At 49.9% G+C, this 14,593-nt stretch overlaps 1 protein-coding gene across 1 annotated transcript in view; it reads right to left on the bottom strand.

The window, feature by feature from the left end:
* Positions 1-3,983: 3,983 nt before the first annotated feature.
* MUC4 (mucin 4, cell surface associated) overlaps positions 3,984-14,593 on the bottom strand; it is a 46,502-nt gene continuing 35,892 nt past the window's right edge. Inside the window, exons 17-24 of the mRNA XM_081832400.1 lie at positions 12,789-12,970; positions 10,664-10,823; positions 9,574-9,753; positions 9,059-9,132; positions 7,860-7,924; positions 7,537-7,775; positions 5,579-5,741; positions 3,984-4,598 (exon numbers count right to left, since the gene is read on the bottom strand). Of these exons, the coding sequence (XP_081688526.1) occupies positions 4,397-4,598; positions 5,579-5,741; positions 7,537-7,775; positions 7,860-7,924; positions 9,059-9,132; positions 9,574-9,753; positions 10,664-10,823; positions 12,789-12,970 (1,265 nt within the window). The 3' untranslated portion in view covers positions 3,984-4,396. The remainder of the gene's footprint in view (positions 4,599-5,578; positions 5,742-7,536; positions 7,776-7,859; positions 7,925-9,058; positions 9,133-9,573; positions 9,754-10,663; positions 10,824-12,788; positions 12,971-14,593) is intronic.

The raw sequence follows: 14,593 nt of genomic DNA, 5'->3' as shown, positions 1-14,593 counted from the left end.
AGACCTGTACCTCTGAAACAAATAGTACATTATATGTTAAAAAAAAAAAAAGAAGAAGATAGCAGGAGGGGAAGAATGAAGGGGGGGAAATCAGAGGGCGAGACGAACCATGAGAGACTAAGGATTCTGAGAAACAGAGTTCTAGAGGGGAGGGGGGTGGGGGGATGGGCTAGCCTGGTGATGGATATTAAAGAGGGTACGTACTAAATGGAGCACTGGGTGTTATACGCAAAAAATGATTCATGGGGGGCACCTGGGTGGCTCAGTCGTTAAGCGTCTGCCTTCGGCTCAGGTCATGATCCCAAGGTCCTGGGATCGAGCCACACATCGGGCTCCCGGCTCGGCGGGAAGCCTGCTTCTCCCTTTCCCACTCCCCCTGCTTGTGTTCCCGCTCTCGCTGTGTCTCTCTCTGTCAAATAAATAAATAAAATCTTAAAAAAAAAAAATGATTCATGGAACACTACATCAAAAACTAATGATGTATGGTGATTAACATAACATAATAAAATTTTTAAAAAAAAGACTCAAAGGTGTGTGTCTATGAGGTGAAAATGTCATGTATTTCATACAGACAAAGGTGGGTGTGGACCTAAACAGGATAGCCTGTCTAAAGTCTGAGCGAGGAGCCCCACATGGGGCTCAATCTCACGACCCTGAGATCATGAACTGAGCCGAAATCAAGAGTCAAAGGCATAACTGACTGAGCCACCCAGGCACCCCAGCCTCCTTCCTTTTTCATGACACCCTTTCTCTACACGCTCAGTGCCTCAGCCATTTTGATCAGGTTGCCAGGTAAAATATAGGATACCCAGTCAAATGAGAATTTCAGATAAACAATGAATACTTTTTAAAACATATGGGTGTCCCACACACTTTATGGGACATCTTGTACTAAAAAATTAGTTGTGATTTTTCTGAAGCTCAAATTTAACTGGGCTTCCTATATTTTTATTTGCTAAATCTGACAGCCTTACTTGGAAAACCTCCTCTTCAACCAGCGTCCCCACTCCTCTTTTTCCCAATCTGTGGGCTTCCTTCTCTGTAGCAAGCCCCCGAGCTTCTCTTAGGCTTCGGATATCTCCACTGCCTCTGGCAGGGTTGTCTGCAACACTTCTCCTGTCCTCCTGCACCCCCACCCCTCCACCACTGCCTGGTGAGAAGAGAAGAAGCTTAATGACTGAAGACAGATGAGGGGAAGAAGGACTTTGGGTTTGGGTGGCCTTGCCTCCCATTTGCCATCTTGCTTTTTTTCTTTTAGTCTTCCTCTTCCCACACTTGAGGACACACAGTATCTATACCAACCATGTCTTGCACAGCATGGGTCAATCCCTTGCCAAGAGTCCTCACTGGTTGAGGGTGAGATGTAATTTTTGGCACTTAAGCTCAAAGCGAGCCTTCCCCTCCCTGAGCTTGAGTCACATTACAAAGTCCTTGTTGCGTTACTTAGTTTTGGGATTACCGTGGTCTGGGCAAAGGCAGTCTCACCAGTCCACCATGCTTGCGTTGACCCTTCTTCCTTCTTTTACAGCCCCTTCTTCCTAATTGCTGGACACTGCCCCCCAGCCTACCCCATCTCTCTCTCGCAGTGTATGTGCTTAATTCTTTTTATTTAAATATTTACAATCTTTTAAATTAATAAACCTAATTTTTTGGAGTAGTTTTATGTTCACAGCAAAACTGAGTTAAAAGTACAAAGTTTGCATATATCCCCTTCCCTCCCCACACTTACAACCTGCCCCTCTATCAACATCCCCCACCACAGTGCACTGTTACAATCAATGAACCTACATGGACACGTCATTATCACCCAAAGTCAGCAGCTTACACTAGGGTTCATTCTTTTTTTTTTGAACATGAAGTATAATTGATATACAATATTATATTAATTTCAGGTATACAACATAGTGATTCAACATTTATACATATTATGAAATGATCACCATAATAAGTCTAGTTACCATCTGTCACCATATAGTTAATATATTATTATCTATATTCCCTATGCTGTATATTACATCCCCATGAGTTATTTTATAACTAGAAGTTTCTACCTCTTCATCTTCACCCATTTTGCCCACCCCTCAACACCCCTTTCCTCTGGTATGTGATAGCTATAGGTTTTTAAGATTTAATTTAATTTAATTTTTAGAGAGAGAGCGAGAGATTGTGTGCATGCACATGCAAGCAGGGTCAGGGAGGGGGTGGGCAGAGGGAGAGGGAGAGACAGAATCCCAAGCAGACTCCATGCCCACTGTGGAGCCCAATGTGAGGTTCGATCCCATGACCCTGAGATCATGACCTGAGCAGAAATCAAGAGTCCTACACTTAACCGATTGAGCCACCCAGGCGTCCTGCTGTAGGGTTGTTTTTTTTTTTTTAGATCAAGCTGAGGAAGTTCCCCTCTATTCCTAACTTGCCAAGAATTTTGGTGTTTAAATTTGTCAAATGCTTTTTTGCAACTATTGGTATAATCATATGATTTTTCTTCTTTATTCTGTTGATGTGATAGATTCCATTAATTGATTTTTGAGTGTTGAATCAGACTTGCATGCCTGGAATAAAGGTCACTTGGTCATGGCATATAATACCTTTTATTCATTGTCGGATTTTATTTGCTAATGTTTTTGTTGAAGACTTTTGCATCTATATTCATGAGACATTGCTGTATACTTTTTTTGTTTATTTGATTTTTTTTTTCTGGTTTTGGTATGAGGGTAATGCTGGCCTCATAGAGTGAGTTAGGAGGTAGTCCCTCTGCTTCAGTCTTCTGAAAGAGATAATAGAGAACTGGTAGAATTTTTTCTTGAAATGTTTGGTAGAATTCACCGGTGAATCCATTTGGGCTATGTGCTTAATTCTTATTAAATGAATGCTAGGATTAAATAAATGTGTGTGTGTGTGTGCGCACGCCCGCCTGTGTATGTGTGTTTTAAGTAGGCTCCACACCCAGCATGGTGCTTGAACTCACGACCCCAAGATCAAGAGTTGCATGCTCTACTGACCGAGCCAGCCAGGCGCCCTAAATAAATGTGGTTTTATATGGAGGCTTGATTACTCTTTGGGGCAGTTGAGGGTAAAGCCACAACCTTGCACGTATGGGAGGGGCTTCGCCTACTGGGAGTTGTCATTCTCTATGAAAAGTGGACAGTTTGGAGTCTCTGTTCAGGTCGGAGATCATGTTTCTCCTGGACTTCCTCCAACACCACTTGCTCAGCTATAAGAGTGAGCCTGAGCACCAGGGTCCTATCATGGGACCTCCTTTCCTACCCTATGGCCACGGTTGTCCCATGACCAGCTTCTTGCAGTTAGCACTCAGATGTAGAATAAATCAGAGCCTTCCCACCCTTCGCCCCCAGGGATAAATCCCACTTGGTCATGGTAAATAATCCTTTTAATGTACTGTTGGATCCTATTGGCTAGTATTTTGGTGAGAATTTTTGCATCCATGTTCATCAAGGATATTGGTCTGTAACTCTCCTTTTTGATGGGGTCTTTGACCCAGGAGTTGTGGACCAGTTTTTTGTTGGACTTGTTACACCAGAGAGGTGTGAAGTTCTGCCTGCTAGGAGAGAAGATGAGGTGGAAACTGGTCAGGTTGCTGGGAAGGGGCAGAGCGGGGCCAAGGGACTGCAGGGTGGAGAGGCTCAGAAGACTCCAGTGGTGCTCAGGAAAGGACAGAGAGAGTATATTAGGGATTGGCTACTCCAGGTCGAAGGAGGGCGTGGGTGGCATGCTTCTCAAATTGGTTCTTGGAAAAGGAGCTGGAATGGTTTATTCCTTCCTCCAGGGAATACAGGCAGTGGGGACAAGAACCAGATAGGTAAAGGCACTGAGTATTTATCCTCTTGGAACTGATGGACAGAGACCAGCAAGGCTGGGTAAGTGTGGGCTACTCCATAGGGGGGGTGTCTCTACCATCCTCCTCAGAAGGTCAGGCTTTGGCTTGGGTACGTTTGTGAGAGAATCCATCCTTTAAGTCTTTTTTTTTTTTTAAGATTTTATTTATTTATTTGAGAATGAGAGAGAGCACATGAGAGGGGGGAGGGTCAGAGGGAGAAGCAGACTCCCTGCCGAGCAGGGAGCCCGATGCGGGACTCGATCCCGGGACTCCAGGATCATGACCTGAGCCGAAGGCAGTCGCTTAACCAACTGAGCCACCCAGGCGCCCCTATCCTTTAAGTCTTTATGGCCCTTTCCTGTCTGTCTCTGTTTCTACTGACAAGGTGTGGTCTTGTCTTTATTATTATTCATTCCCTTGAAGAATCCTGAGTCTCCTTCAAGCACCTTCTTTTTTCCAGCCTCCTCAAAGGAACAGCGCCGCCAGCAGGTGTGTGGGTGAGGCTGGGGTGGGTCCTGAGGTATCCTAGGCCACGGGGCTGCCCTTTTGGGGCGGGCCTCAGCTTTCTGAGTCCAGGGGGTGGGGGTAGGAGTAGTGGTTCCCACGGTAGCACCAAAAGCGCAGAACCACAAACACCACGGCCCCCAGTAGCAGGAGGAAGCCCAGGGCTCCAAAGAGGATTCCGAAGAAGGCACCCAGCTTCATGCCCAGGTGCTCACAGCGCTCACCCCAGGGCGTGTAGATGGAGAAGGGCACACAGCTGCGGGAAGAGAGGAGACATGGTCAGCAGTGGGGAGGCCCCAGGAGGTTATCCACGACAGTCTGGGCTCCCCTCTAGGGACCAAGGCGGAGCTGAAGCGTGGCTCCTGGGTAGGGGAGGCTGGCGCAGGTGACTTCACCTGGGCCCAGCTCCCCGTGGCCGGCGGGGCGGGGCTGGCTGCCAGTGAGCGGGGGCAGGCAGAAGCCCAGGCTCTTCCCAGCCGTCCTTGGACCTGGGAGCAGAGATGGCTGGGGGGATCCAGGACTGCAGTGGGCGCAAGGGTAGACACAGGGCACTGAGGTGCCTCGAGGGCCCCGGGGTGGTCCTGCCCTTCTCCTTCTTAGCAGGCCTGTAGACTCTGTGCACTCCCCCCACGGGAGCCCCTCAGACTGCCGATGAACCACAGGGCCACAAGACGCCAGTGTGAGAGGCCCTGCACTGACTGGTACTCTTACGGAGGGGCAGGGCCGGGCCTAGACACAAGACACTGGGTGCCTTTCCCACAAGGAGACAGCAGAATGTTCACCCCAGAAGCAAAACTGGGTGGAAGAGTTTGCCATTGGAACCCACATCCCCCTGGATGCTGGATCTGAGCAGAAGCTCTTGCTTGGTCCCACCCTCGAGTCACACACAGCCGCTTCTGTTGGGTTAACTTACTGGTGACCTTGGGCAGGTTCTCCTTGGGCACATCCCTACTTAACTTACTGGTGACCTTGGGCAGGTTCTTTACCTATCTCTTCTTTAAAATGGTCCTAATACCTACCCAGGAGCTAAGGTTGAGTTTTAGAAGATATATAGCATCTTTAGTCTCCACACAGAGTAAGCACTCACACGTCTTTTCCATGATCCCTGTTCTCTCAGTTATAAAAAAAAACAACAGCCCCACCGTCCTAACTTGTGTGGCTTTTCTGGGCCCCTTGCAGTATCTCTGTCTGGTTGGCCCTGCCCTCCCTGCTCCTCCTGCCCTCTCCCGGACTCACGTGCAGCGGGGGCCTTGCGGCCAGTGCTGGCACTGGCCTTCGTGCTCACAGTAGCCCTCGCTGCACGGGGACACACACGTGAGGCCGCTCTGGGGGCTGTAGACCAGGTGGTAGTCCTTGTAGCCGCTACAGATGAAGTAGTTCCTCAGCGTGCTCACGTTCACTGGCAGGAAGGACACAGATGAAGACAGAGAGCAATCAATAACTTCAAATCTATACCTCTTCCATCAAGATTTCTGTTCTCAGGCATTTATCCTGAGCATATCATTGGAAAAGCACACAAATATGTATGTTCATGGGCGTCCAGAGCAGTATGGTTTATAATAGCAACAATGTTTCATAGGCGGGGTTTTGTTAAACAAGGAATATTGTGCAACCAATAAGCACCGTGGGATGGAAAACACGTTGGTTAGGAGCAAATGCTTTGAAGTAAACCAGACCTGTGTTGAAATTCAAACTCTACTACTAACTAGTTGTGTGCTTTGGGGGAAATTCCTTAACTCCTTCAGCCTCAGTTTCCTTATCTTTGAAAGGAAACGATAATCACCGTACGTACCTTGCTGCGAATTTTAAAGGAGATAATATATACCGAGTATTCATTACATTGCCTAACACAGTGAGCACTCAATACATGGTCACTATTGGTATAACATTCTGTTTAAAATATAGCAAATAGGGGCACCTATGATAAAATAATATATCAAATGGGAATATGTACACAATATTCAAGACAATATGTTCACAATTGCTTAAGTAATGAGGTTATTAAACATTAGGTACTACTTGATCCCTTTTTTTTTTTTTGGTGCGCAGCAAAGCAGTTTATTGAGCGACAGTACAAAGCTCCCGAAGAGGGAGGGGACCCAAGAGGGTTGCCCTACTTGATCCCTTTATGATAAAAAATATTGGTATGTGTGAAGATTCCTATGCATAAAAGAAAATTCAGAAGGATATGTGCAAAATGGACTTGTCTTTGGGGATTGGAATTACAGGTGATTCTTTTTCTCTTTGTTAATTTGTGTTTCCTCAAGTTTCTACAGTAAACATATTGTATAATAAAAATTGTGGGGTTTTTTGGCTTGTTTTCTTTAACAAAAGGTATAGTCAGGTCCAGAGTGGTTGTTCCCTTATCCCCACCCCTAATGCCCTACCACACATACACGAAGTAGTTTGGAGGATTTCACCTTGTTGCCCCAAGGAGGGAGGAGGCACGGCCTGGATCTGAGCAGAAGCTCTTGCTTGGTCCCACCCTCGAGTCACACACAGCGGCTTTTGTTGGGTTAGGCGTGGTCACTGCCCTGTTCTCTGCCTCACTCCCCAAATAGGGTGGTCTATTCCTTTCCTTCCTTGGTGTGCTTACCAACTGGTCTCATTCTTGTTCCAGGATAATCAGGTACGATCATAGCGAAAAGGGACCTCAGAAATCCCATCTCATTTTCCAGATAGGGGTGTTAAGCCTTGGATTGGGGATGGCTTTTGCCCAGGGTCACACCTTGCAAGGAGGGGAAATCTCTGCCCCTCGGCCAGGTCTCCAGCCTTCTGCTTAATAGGCTCTGGCTGGAGGGTAAAGGCAAAAGGGATGTCCCTGTTTAGGTTTATAAAGTGCAATGGTATTTTAACACAATCATTAACAATTTTATTGAAGGAAAGAAAACTGTCAGCAGCGGGGTCAGGAAGGTGGCAATTAGAGTAACAGCTCTGTGAAAACTGCCTGGGGATTCATCAAGCAGTACTTTGTGCTCTGCTCTTGAATCTAGAAAGCTGGTGGGTAAAACGTTTAAAATCTCTCTCTCAAAAATGACCATCCAAAACCTAAATTACTTGCTTCTGGCTTCTCTGTGGCCCTCCATGGAAAACTGTTCCACCACGGGTTTGTGCGGGCTGAAGACCTGAGATAAGTTCCCCCGTTTACCCCTCCTTCAGCTATCCCTGTGACCATCCCCAAGATAGTGACTCACGAGCTAACAAACTGTCCACGTCCTCCCTGGAGATGGGGTGGAAGTTCACGTTGGTCCTGGGCCCCTCACTTCTGCTCCACCGCCTCCACGAGGACTGGGATAAGAAGGCTTCCAGCACTGCGTCCAGCAGCTTGGTGTTCAGGAAGTCGATGACAGGACCCGAAGGGAGGTACTGGAACTCCGAGATGACCTTCCAGCGTCTAAGTAAGCTTCCGGAGGCCAGCGCTGTCCCGGATTCGCTGTGTGGGAGGGGTACAGTGAGGCACGAAGGGTGGAAGCGGAGGGGCGAGACCTAGGGACCCGGTGGGGACAGTCCCACTTACCTTGGTGCCACTAGCCTGTTCCGAAGAAAGGCCCGCACATTCAGGTTCCGCAGTCTGTAGGCCACCTAGGGCAGAGGATGGGGGAGTGGGAGTGGGAGTGGGAGTGAGGCGCAGTCCAAAGAGGAGACCCCTCCCACTGTAATGCATTTATTTACCCCCATCTGGCTCCTTCTTTGCACACAAGCGCCAGGACCTGCAGAATCTTTCTCACCCCATTCTGCATACCCACACCCCAGCCTGGCCTGGTGACCGGCGTGGGTCCCTGCTTAATCAGCGTTTGTTGGTGAGGAAGGACTTGGCCTACCTCCCTGCCGCCAATGACAAGGGGAGAGTCTGAGATGAATGGCCCCTACCCTTGCCTCTGTTCCCTGGTTCACCCACTCACTCTCTCCCCACATGGAGAGTGAACACTGATTATGTGTAGCCAGACCTCCGGGATGGTCAGGTGCTGGGGGGTCAAGCTGACTCAGGAATAGTCCGTACTCAAACATCCACAGTCTGGTAAAGTAGACAAGCATCAGCGGACTTTACCGTACGGAGTGCAGAGTGCTGTGGTAGCAGCACTAAGAATACTTCTTATTTTTGAACACTTGTATTTTAGGCACCACGGTGAATGCTTTACATACATTATCATTTAAACCTTGACACAACCCACCGACTAGGGACTATTATTATTTCTGTTTTGCAGATGAGACATCAAATGATTTGTCTAATGATTACACCTGCTCTGGGGAATGGTAGAGCAAGGATTTGAACCTGGGTATGGAGGCTTCTAGAGCCTCAGTAATTCGACTACTGTGTGGTTGAGGAGGGGACAAGGGCATAGGAGCCAAGAAGAGGGAGCTGCCAGTTCCCTCTGGGAAGTCAGGGAAGGCTTCCTGGAGGTGAAAGGCCTTTTCGTATTTCTACCATACCATACCCAAGTGCAGGTCTCTAGGACACTCAGGAGGAGAGGCTAGGGTGACTTGAACCCCCGAGACCCTAGTCTGGTTATTCCAGTCCCCTTGGAGATCTCTGTCCTGGGGCTTCCTGCCTTCCTCACCCCCAGCCTTCGCCGGGGCAGGAGGCTCCGGCCTCCTCTGGCAACTGAATCTGGATGGATGACTAGCTGCAGAACACATAAATGAGGGCTAAGACCCTGCCCTAAACCTACCAAGGCCCCCCTCCCCCGCCACCCAGGGCTGGCCTGCAGCACTGACCGAGGCATTGACATCTGTCGCAGAGGCATTTTCTTCTTCACTGAGCCAGAGCTGGATGACTCTTAAGGGGAGCTCTGGAAATGGGAGAAGCAGATTCACAATCACCTCACAGTTTACATAGACTTACCCAAGAAGGTCATTGGGCCAGCTCAGGGAGACTGCCCATTCTACGGTGACAGAGAGTCACCAGATGAATCAGGAGAAGGGGCTGAGTCCGTTGACCCTCACCCTAGCGCCCATTCCACTGAATCAAGGCTTCCTGACTCCCGTCTCTCTGGGCCAGGAGGCCACCTTCACTCTTTCCTCGGCGGACTGCTCAGGCCTGGGGTTCGTGCTGTGGCAGCTGCCCCCCACCCCCCCCCCCCCAGCTCCCAGAGCTGGCAACTTAACCATCACCTGAGAGAGATTCGGAGTTCTGCCCTGTGAGTTGGAGGAACTTAGCTCTGCCCCCCTCCGAGTCCCTCGTCTCCCCTCAGGGTGAGAGAGATGCGGAGGCAGAGGGCATCGGACGGCACCTTGACGGACGGTTGGAGCGAAGTTGTTCCCGGCCACGATGCAGCGGGTGTCGGTGAAGGCCGGGGGGCAGGTGCAGGCCGGCCGGCAGCCCAGAGCCTGGGAGATGGAGCAGTGGCCCCGGTTGAAGCAGTAGTTCACAGGGCAGGACTGGTTCTGACAGAGGAGAGAGGTCTCCCGAGCTGCAGAGGGAGCAGGGTCGTCAGCAGACCAGGCCGGGCAGCGGGGAGGGACGGAGCCCACAGAAAGCTGCTGCTAGGATGGGCTTGGTTTCTTTCCCCACAAAAGCTCACTCAGTCTGCGTTCTCCTTCTGAGTCACTCTGAACCCCAAACTATCCTTCTCCCTTTTCCAGACAGTTCCTCTGCCCGGTTGGTATGCTCCCACTGCTGCTGGAGGAATGGCATGTTTATCAGACCCCCTGCATCAGGAAAGGACCCAGAAGGCTGGCAGGACAAGGGCCCGCCAGCTTGCTTTCTGCACTTTCATCCCTTTTTCTGCCTTATAAAGCTGTGGTTCTTCCCGCTCTGACCTCTGCTCAGAAGACACGGGGGCCTCTAGATTTCCTTTGGGCACTCTAGGAGGCCTACTGACGGCCTCCCTGTGGTCTCCCTCAGCATGACTCCAGTGGCTCAGAGGTCAAGAACAGACGGTGGGAGGAGGACTCAAAGGGAGGACCCTGCCACCAAATGCCCATGGCAGCCCCCCACATGTCCCAACTGAGATGTGGAGACCCTGAGCTTTGTGTCTCTGAAGACGCATGAGGAGCCTGAGGGCCCCAGCTTGCCCCTGGCTCCCTGGCCGCTGCTGGACGTCTGCCCCCCGCCCGAGGCCATCTTCAGATTCTTGCCCTGGGCTTTCCCCCTCAGAGCCTCAGCCTGCCCTGCCCTGGCCACTTCCCCATGCTTGCACAATCTTCTCCTTCAGCCTCACACCTCCCTGGACATCCTGACCTCCTTACCGTAGCCATCTGTATTGAGTATTCTAAAGACTTGCCGGAAAAGGGAGAGGAATGGTTTGCCCCAGGCCCCAGGCCCTCCTGGTGCCAACCGTCCGCAAGCCTCCTCCCACCAGGGCCCTGTCCCCGGCTCACCTGAACAGTGACGCCCATCCCCAGTCAGGTTTGGGGGGCAGGCCTCGCAGCCCTTCCCAGGAATGCACTGCACACTCCTGAAGCACGGCTCCTCACAGAGGTCCTTGGAGAGTTCACAGTAGTGGCCAAAGGTGTTCCTGTCACACTTGCAACCAGCCACCTGGAACGGGTTGCTGATTACTGGGTAGCCAGGAGGCGGAACCATTAAAGGCTTCTGGGTGTTTCTGTACTGACCCCTCTGGTCTGAGAACCCATGGACCTCAAGTCCTTGTCTTAATTCCGCCAGCATCTACGTGAGCACCTTCTTGACCAGGCTGTGGTCTTGTACATCCTTGCCAAGGCCACTGGGTCTCCCTGGACAGTTCTTTCCCCCCGACCCCTCTGCCTGGTGCCAGCCCTGGGATCTCAACCACACCATATTTCCTTGCCAGAAACCCTTTTTAGAGTTAAGACAGGGGCTAAGTATTCTACTATCCCTTGAAAACTGGATCTTACGTAAGCTCAGTTTCCTGCTCCATCTTCCCTTGCTGACTCCCAGACCAAGAAGACAGAGCCGCACTGCTAAGCACAGTGAGAACACACAGCAACCAGAAAAATGGCACAGGGAGGTACTGACTCCCCAAACCTCGTCCAGCCCTCTGGTCTCTCTATTCTGACACGCCTATGGAGATGACTCTGGAAATCTCCCTAAAATGAATCCTCTCCAACACTTTCTACTTCCAAGACTGGATATTTTGGGATACCTCAAATAATATATTGATTTTAATCTCTGTTTCTCCCAGTTAGTGTCTTTTTTCTGTCTTCTACCCCCTGGGCTCCTCTACCACTACCCCTTTCAAGTATGAATCCTTTGTTCATGCTTCGGGAGAAGGGTGCGTGTGAGGGGTGAAGGGGGCGCTGGGGTATCGCCAGCCAAGCACTTTCCTTTATGGCTCCTGCTTTACAACCAAAGCAAAATAAAACAAAAACAAAACAAAATTTTTAAAAAAGAAACGGGGCAAGATTCATAGACTAAGACCAACTCTCTTGGTTAAAACTTGCAGGAGCAAAGATTTTCTCCAAAATAAAGAGACTCTTCTTTTAGCTGGAAGGCGACAGTAGAGGAGATAACAAAAGGGTTTGGGAGTGTCAATGTCATAGGGGACCTGCCCTTCTCTTCCCAACACCACAATGATGAGACCCGAGAGAGAAATGGCTGCGTGGTGCTTCTGGGCAGATGGGAACTCAGGCTTCCTGTGTCTGAGCAAGGCACAGAAGCCGCAAATCACCTCCCTGGGACCAAGGAGGAGGGAGCAGGGAGCCTGAGATCTGTGTAGGCTCATGCCTAGGGACCACAAGGATGCCTTCCTGCCCACATCTCTCCATGCCTCGTTCTAGAACCATGGAGCTGGGTGGGGGGTAGGGGGGGTGGCACCTGGGTGGCTCAGTTGGTTAAGTACCTGACTCTTGATTTTGGCTCAGGTCATGATCTCAGGGTCGTGAGACTGAGGCCCCCGTTGGGCTCCCTGCTCAGCGGGGAGTCTGCTTGAGATTCTTTCCCTCTCCTTCTGCTCCTCCCCCTACTTGCTTTCTCTCTATCTCTCTCAAATAAATAAATAAATAAGTCTTTAGAACTGTGAAGCGGGGAACCCCTGGGGAGTTTTAAGGGATGCTGAGGTGAATGTTTCCTGTCAGCCTGGCAGAATGGGAGCTAGGAGATAAAAATTCAGCTGAGCTATAAGCAGTGAAGAAAGTTCTGTTTCTTATACACGTAAGTTTATGGCCCGAGATTGATGTTGACTCTCCTCACCTACCACAGCTCCCAACACACACATTACCACACAGGGACTGAAGTATGACATCTCTTCAGTTCCCACTGCCTTTCCCCTTAACAAGGAAACCTCCCGGGCACCTGGGTGGCTCAGCTGGTTAAGCGACTGCCTTCGGCTCAGGTCATGATCCTGGAGTCCCTGGATCGAGTCCCGCATCGGGCTCCCTGCTTGGCAGGGAGTCTGCTTCTCCCTCTGACCCTCCCCACTCTCATGTGCTCTCTCTCATTCTCTCTCTCTCAAATAAATAAATAAAATCTTTAAAAAAAAAACAAAAAACAAGGAAACCTCCCACCCACCCTCCTCCCAGCACTCACCTCCAGGGTGGAGTTGCCCACCCAGCTGGTCTGATTGTATAAACACTGGCTCTCTTCCCTGCAAGCACACACCACCGTCTTTGGCTGGAGTACAGATGACAGGTCGTCTTCGACATTTCTTGCTAGAATCTCCAGAGTGAATGGTTCCAACGATTTGGGTGTCCATAGCAATGTCCCATTCTCTGCCCCAGGGAAGAAAAGACCATGGAGAGGGGCACCTGGGTGGCTCAGTTGGTTGGGCGACTGCCTTCGGCTCAGGTCATGATCCTGGAGTCCCGGGATCGAGTCCCGCATCGGGCTCCCTGCTCGGCAGGGAGTCTGCTTCTCCTTCTGACCCTCCTCCCTCTCACGCTCTCTGTCTCTCATTCTCTCTCTCGCAAATAAAAAAAAAAAGACCATGGAGAGCTGGGAGCCTTGACTGTTGTGCAGTCTGACACATCCTGGCATCTAACACCCAGAGTGCTGATATTGGCCTTGCACCTCTCTCAGACCACCCCTCAAACGTCATCAGGCATTTCCTTGAGCTTGGCTGGTTTCCTGGAATGATCCCGGTCACACCCCAAGCTGGAGGCAGCATGAGCCCCACTAAGTGATTGTACGGTGGAACTCCACAGAGGGGAAGGCAGTTGCCCCCTGAAGAGACCCCAAAGGGCAACCCTGCCTGCACCTGCACCAGGATGGGACAGCCAGGAGGGACAGAGAATAAGGTCATAAGGCCAGGATCTTCTGGATGCTTCCCCAGGCTACACTGCAGACGAAACTGGCTTCCCCTCACAGCAGCCCCGTGCCTTGCCCTGATTTCTTGCCCACCCCTCTCACTTTGTGGACCTTTGAACTTCAGACACCAGACTACAGTGAAAACATTGTTGCGTATCAGCAAGGACTCTTCTGATCCAAACCTGTCTTACAGTGTCCAAGAAAATAAGCAAGTCTCCTTAACATAGCAGGTTGAGAGTTGTTGATAGTAGGGGACAGATGAGAGTAACTTCCAGGCTATCCCTCTTCAGGAGAGGAGCCCAGGGGAGGAGAAAAATCTCCTGATGCCATTGGCTAGCACCTGGGAGGGTGCCACATGGAGCCGAAGGGTACACACAAAGAAATTCCTTCTTATGCACAGCGAAAGAAAATGAGGCAGAGAGAGGTGCTCTGAGCTTAAAATAAAGTCCCTAATGGCTTTGGTTTAGCAAAGATCAGTTACTAGCATAATTGGTGCTGGCCACAGAAGGCAAGTTGCGTCCTGTGAGCTTTGACTTTTTGACCCAGATCACGGTTCTAGGACTGGGGGTTGCCACATCATTACTGACAGGGAGAGATGAGGCTTTGCTTGATCCCAGCCCAGAAAAGCAACAAGGAGAGACAAAGTTAGGCAAACATGGTTGGCCGACATAAAAATAATGAGAAACATACCAAATGAAGGTATTTGTATCTTTAAATCCTGTTCCACATTATATCCTTCTTTTAAGAGATTTGAAAATGCTTTAGATTAGTATTGTTTTAGTTGTTATACTTTATTCTAATAATTTGGTGATTGCATAAAGCTGGTTTAAGATGATTGCATGTTATTGGATTTGAGGTGAAATGACCTTTGAATCACTTGTATGGGCCCCGAGTCAGTGAAGCTAGCTGGCCAGATTGCCAGGAGGCCATCACTGCAATTCACTGGGGGCACCTATCTGAATCATACAGATCATTCTAAGAAATGCTGGTCCTGGATATTCTGATGGAAAAGTAACATGAAGTAGCCCAGCGTATAATGATGCAAAATTACTTAAAGCTTGACTCTGACCTCATCCCTTCCACCTGCA

The sequence above is a fragment of the Leptonychotes weddellii genome, chromosome 1, assembly GCF_054177405.1.
Source record: "Leptonychotes weddellii isolate Sample4059 chromosome 1, ASM5417740v2, whole genome shotgun sequence".
Lineage (NCBI taxonomy): Eukaryota > Metazoa > Chordata > Mammalia > Carnivora > Phocidae > Leptonychotes > Leptonychotes weddellii.
Note: the sequence above shows the minus strand (reverse complement) of the source record. Positions and strands in the feature narration are given on the sequence as shown.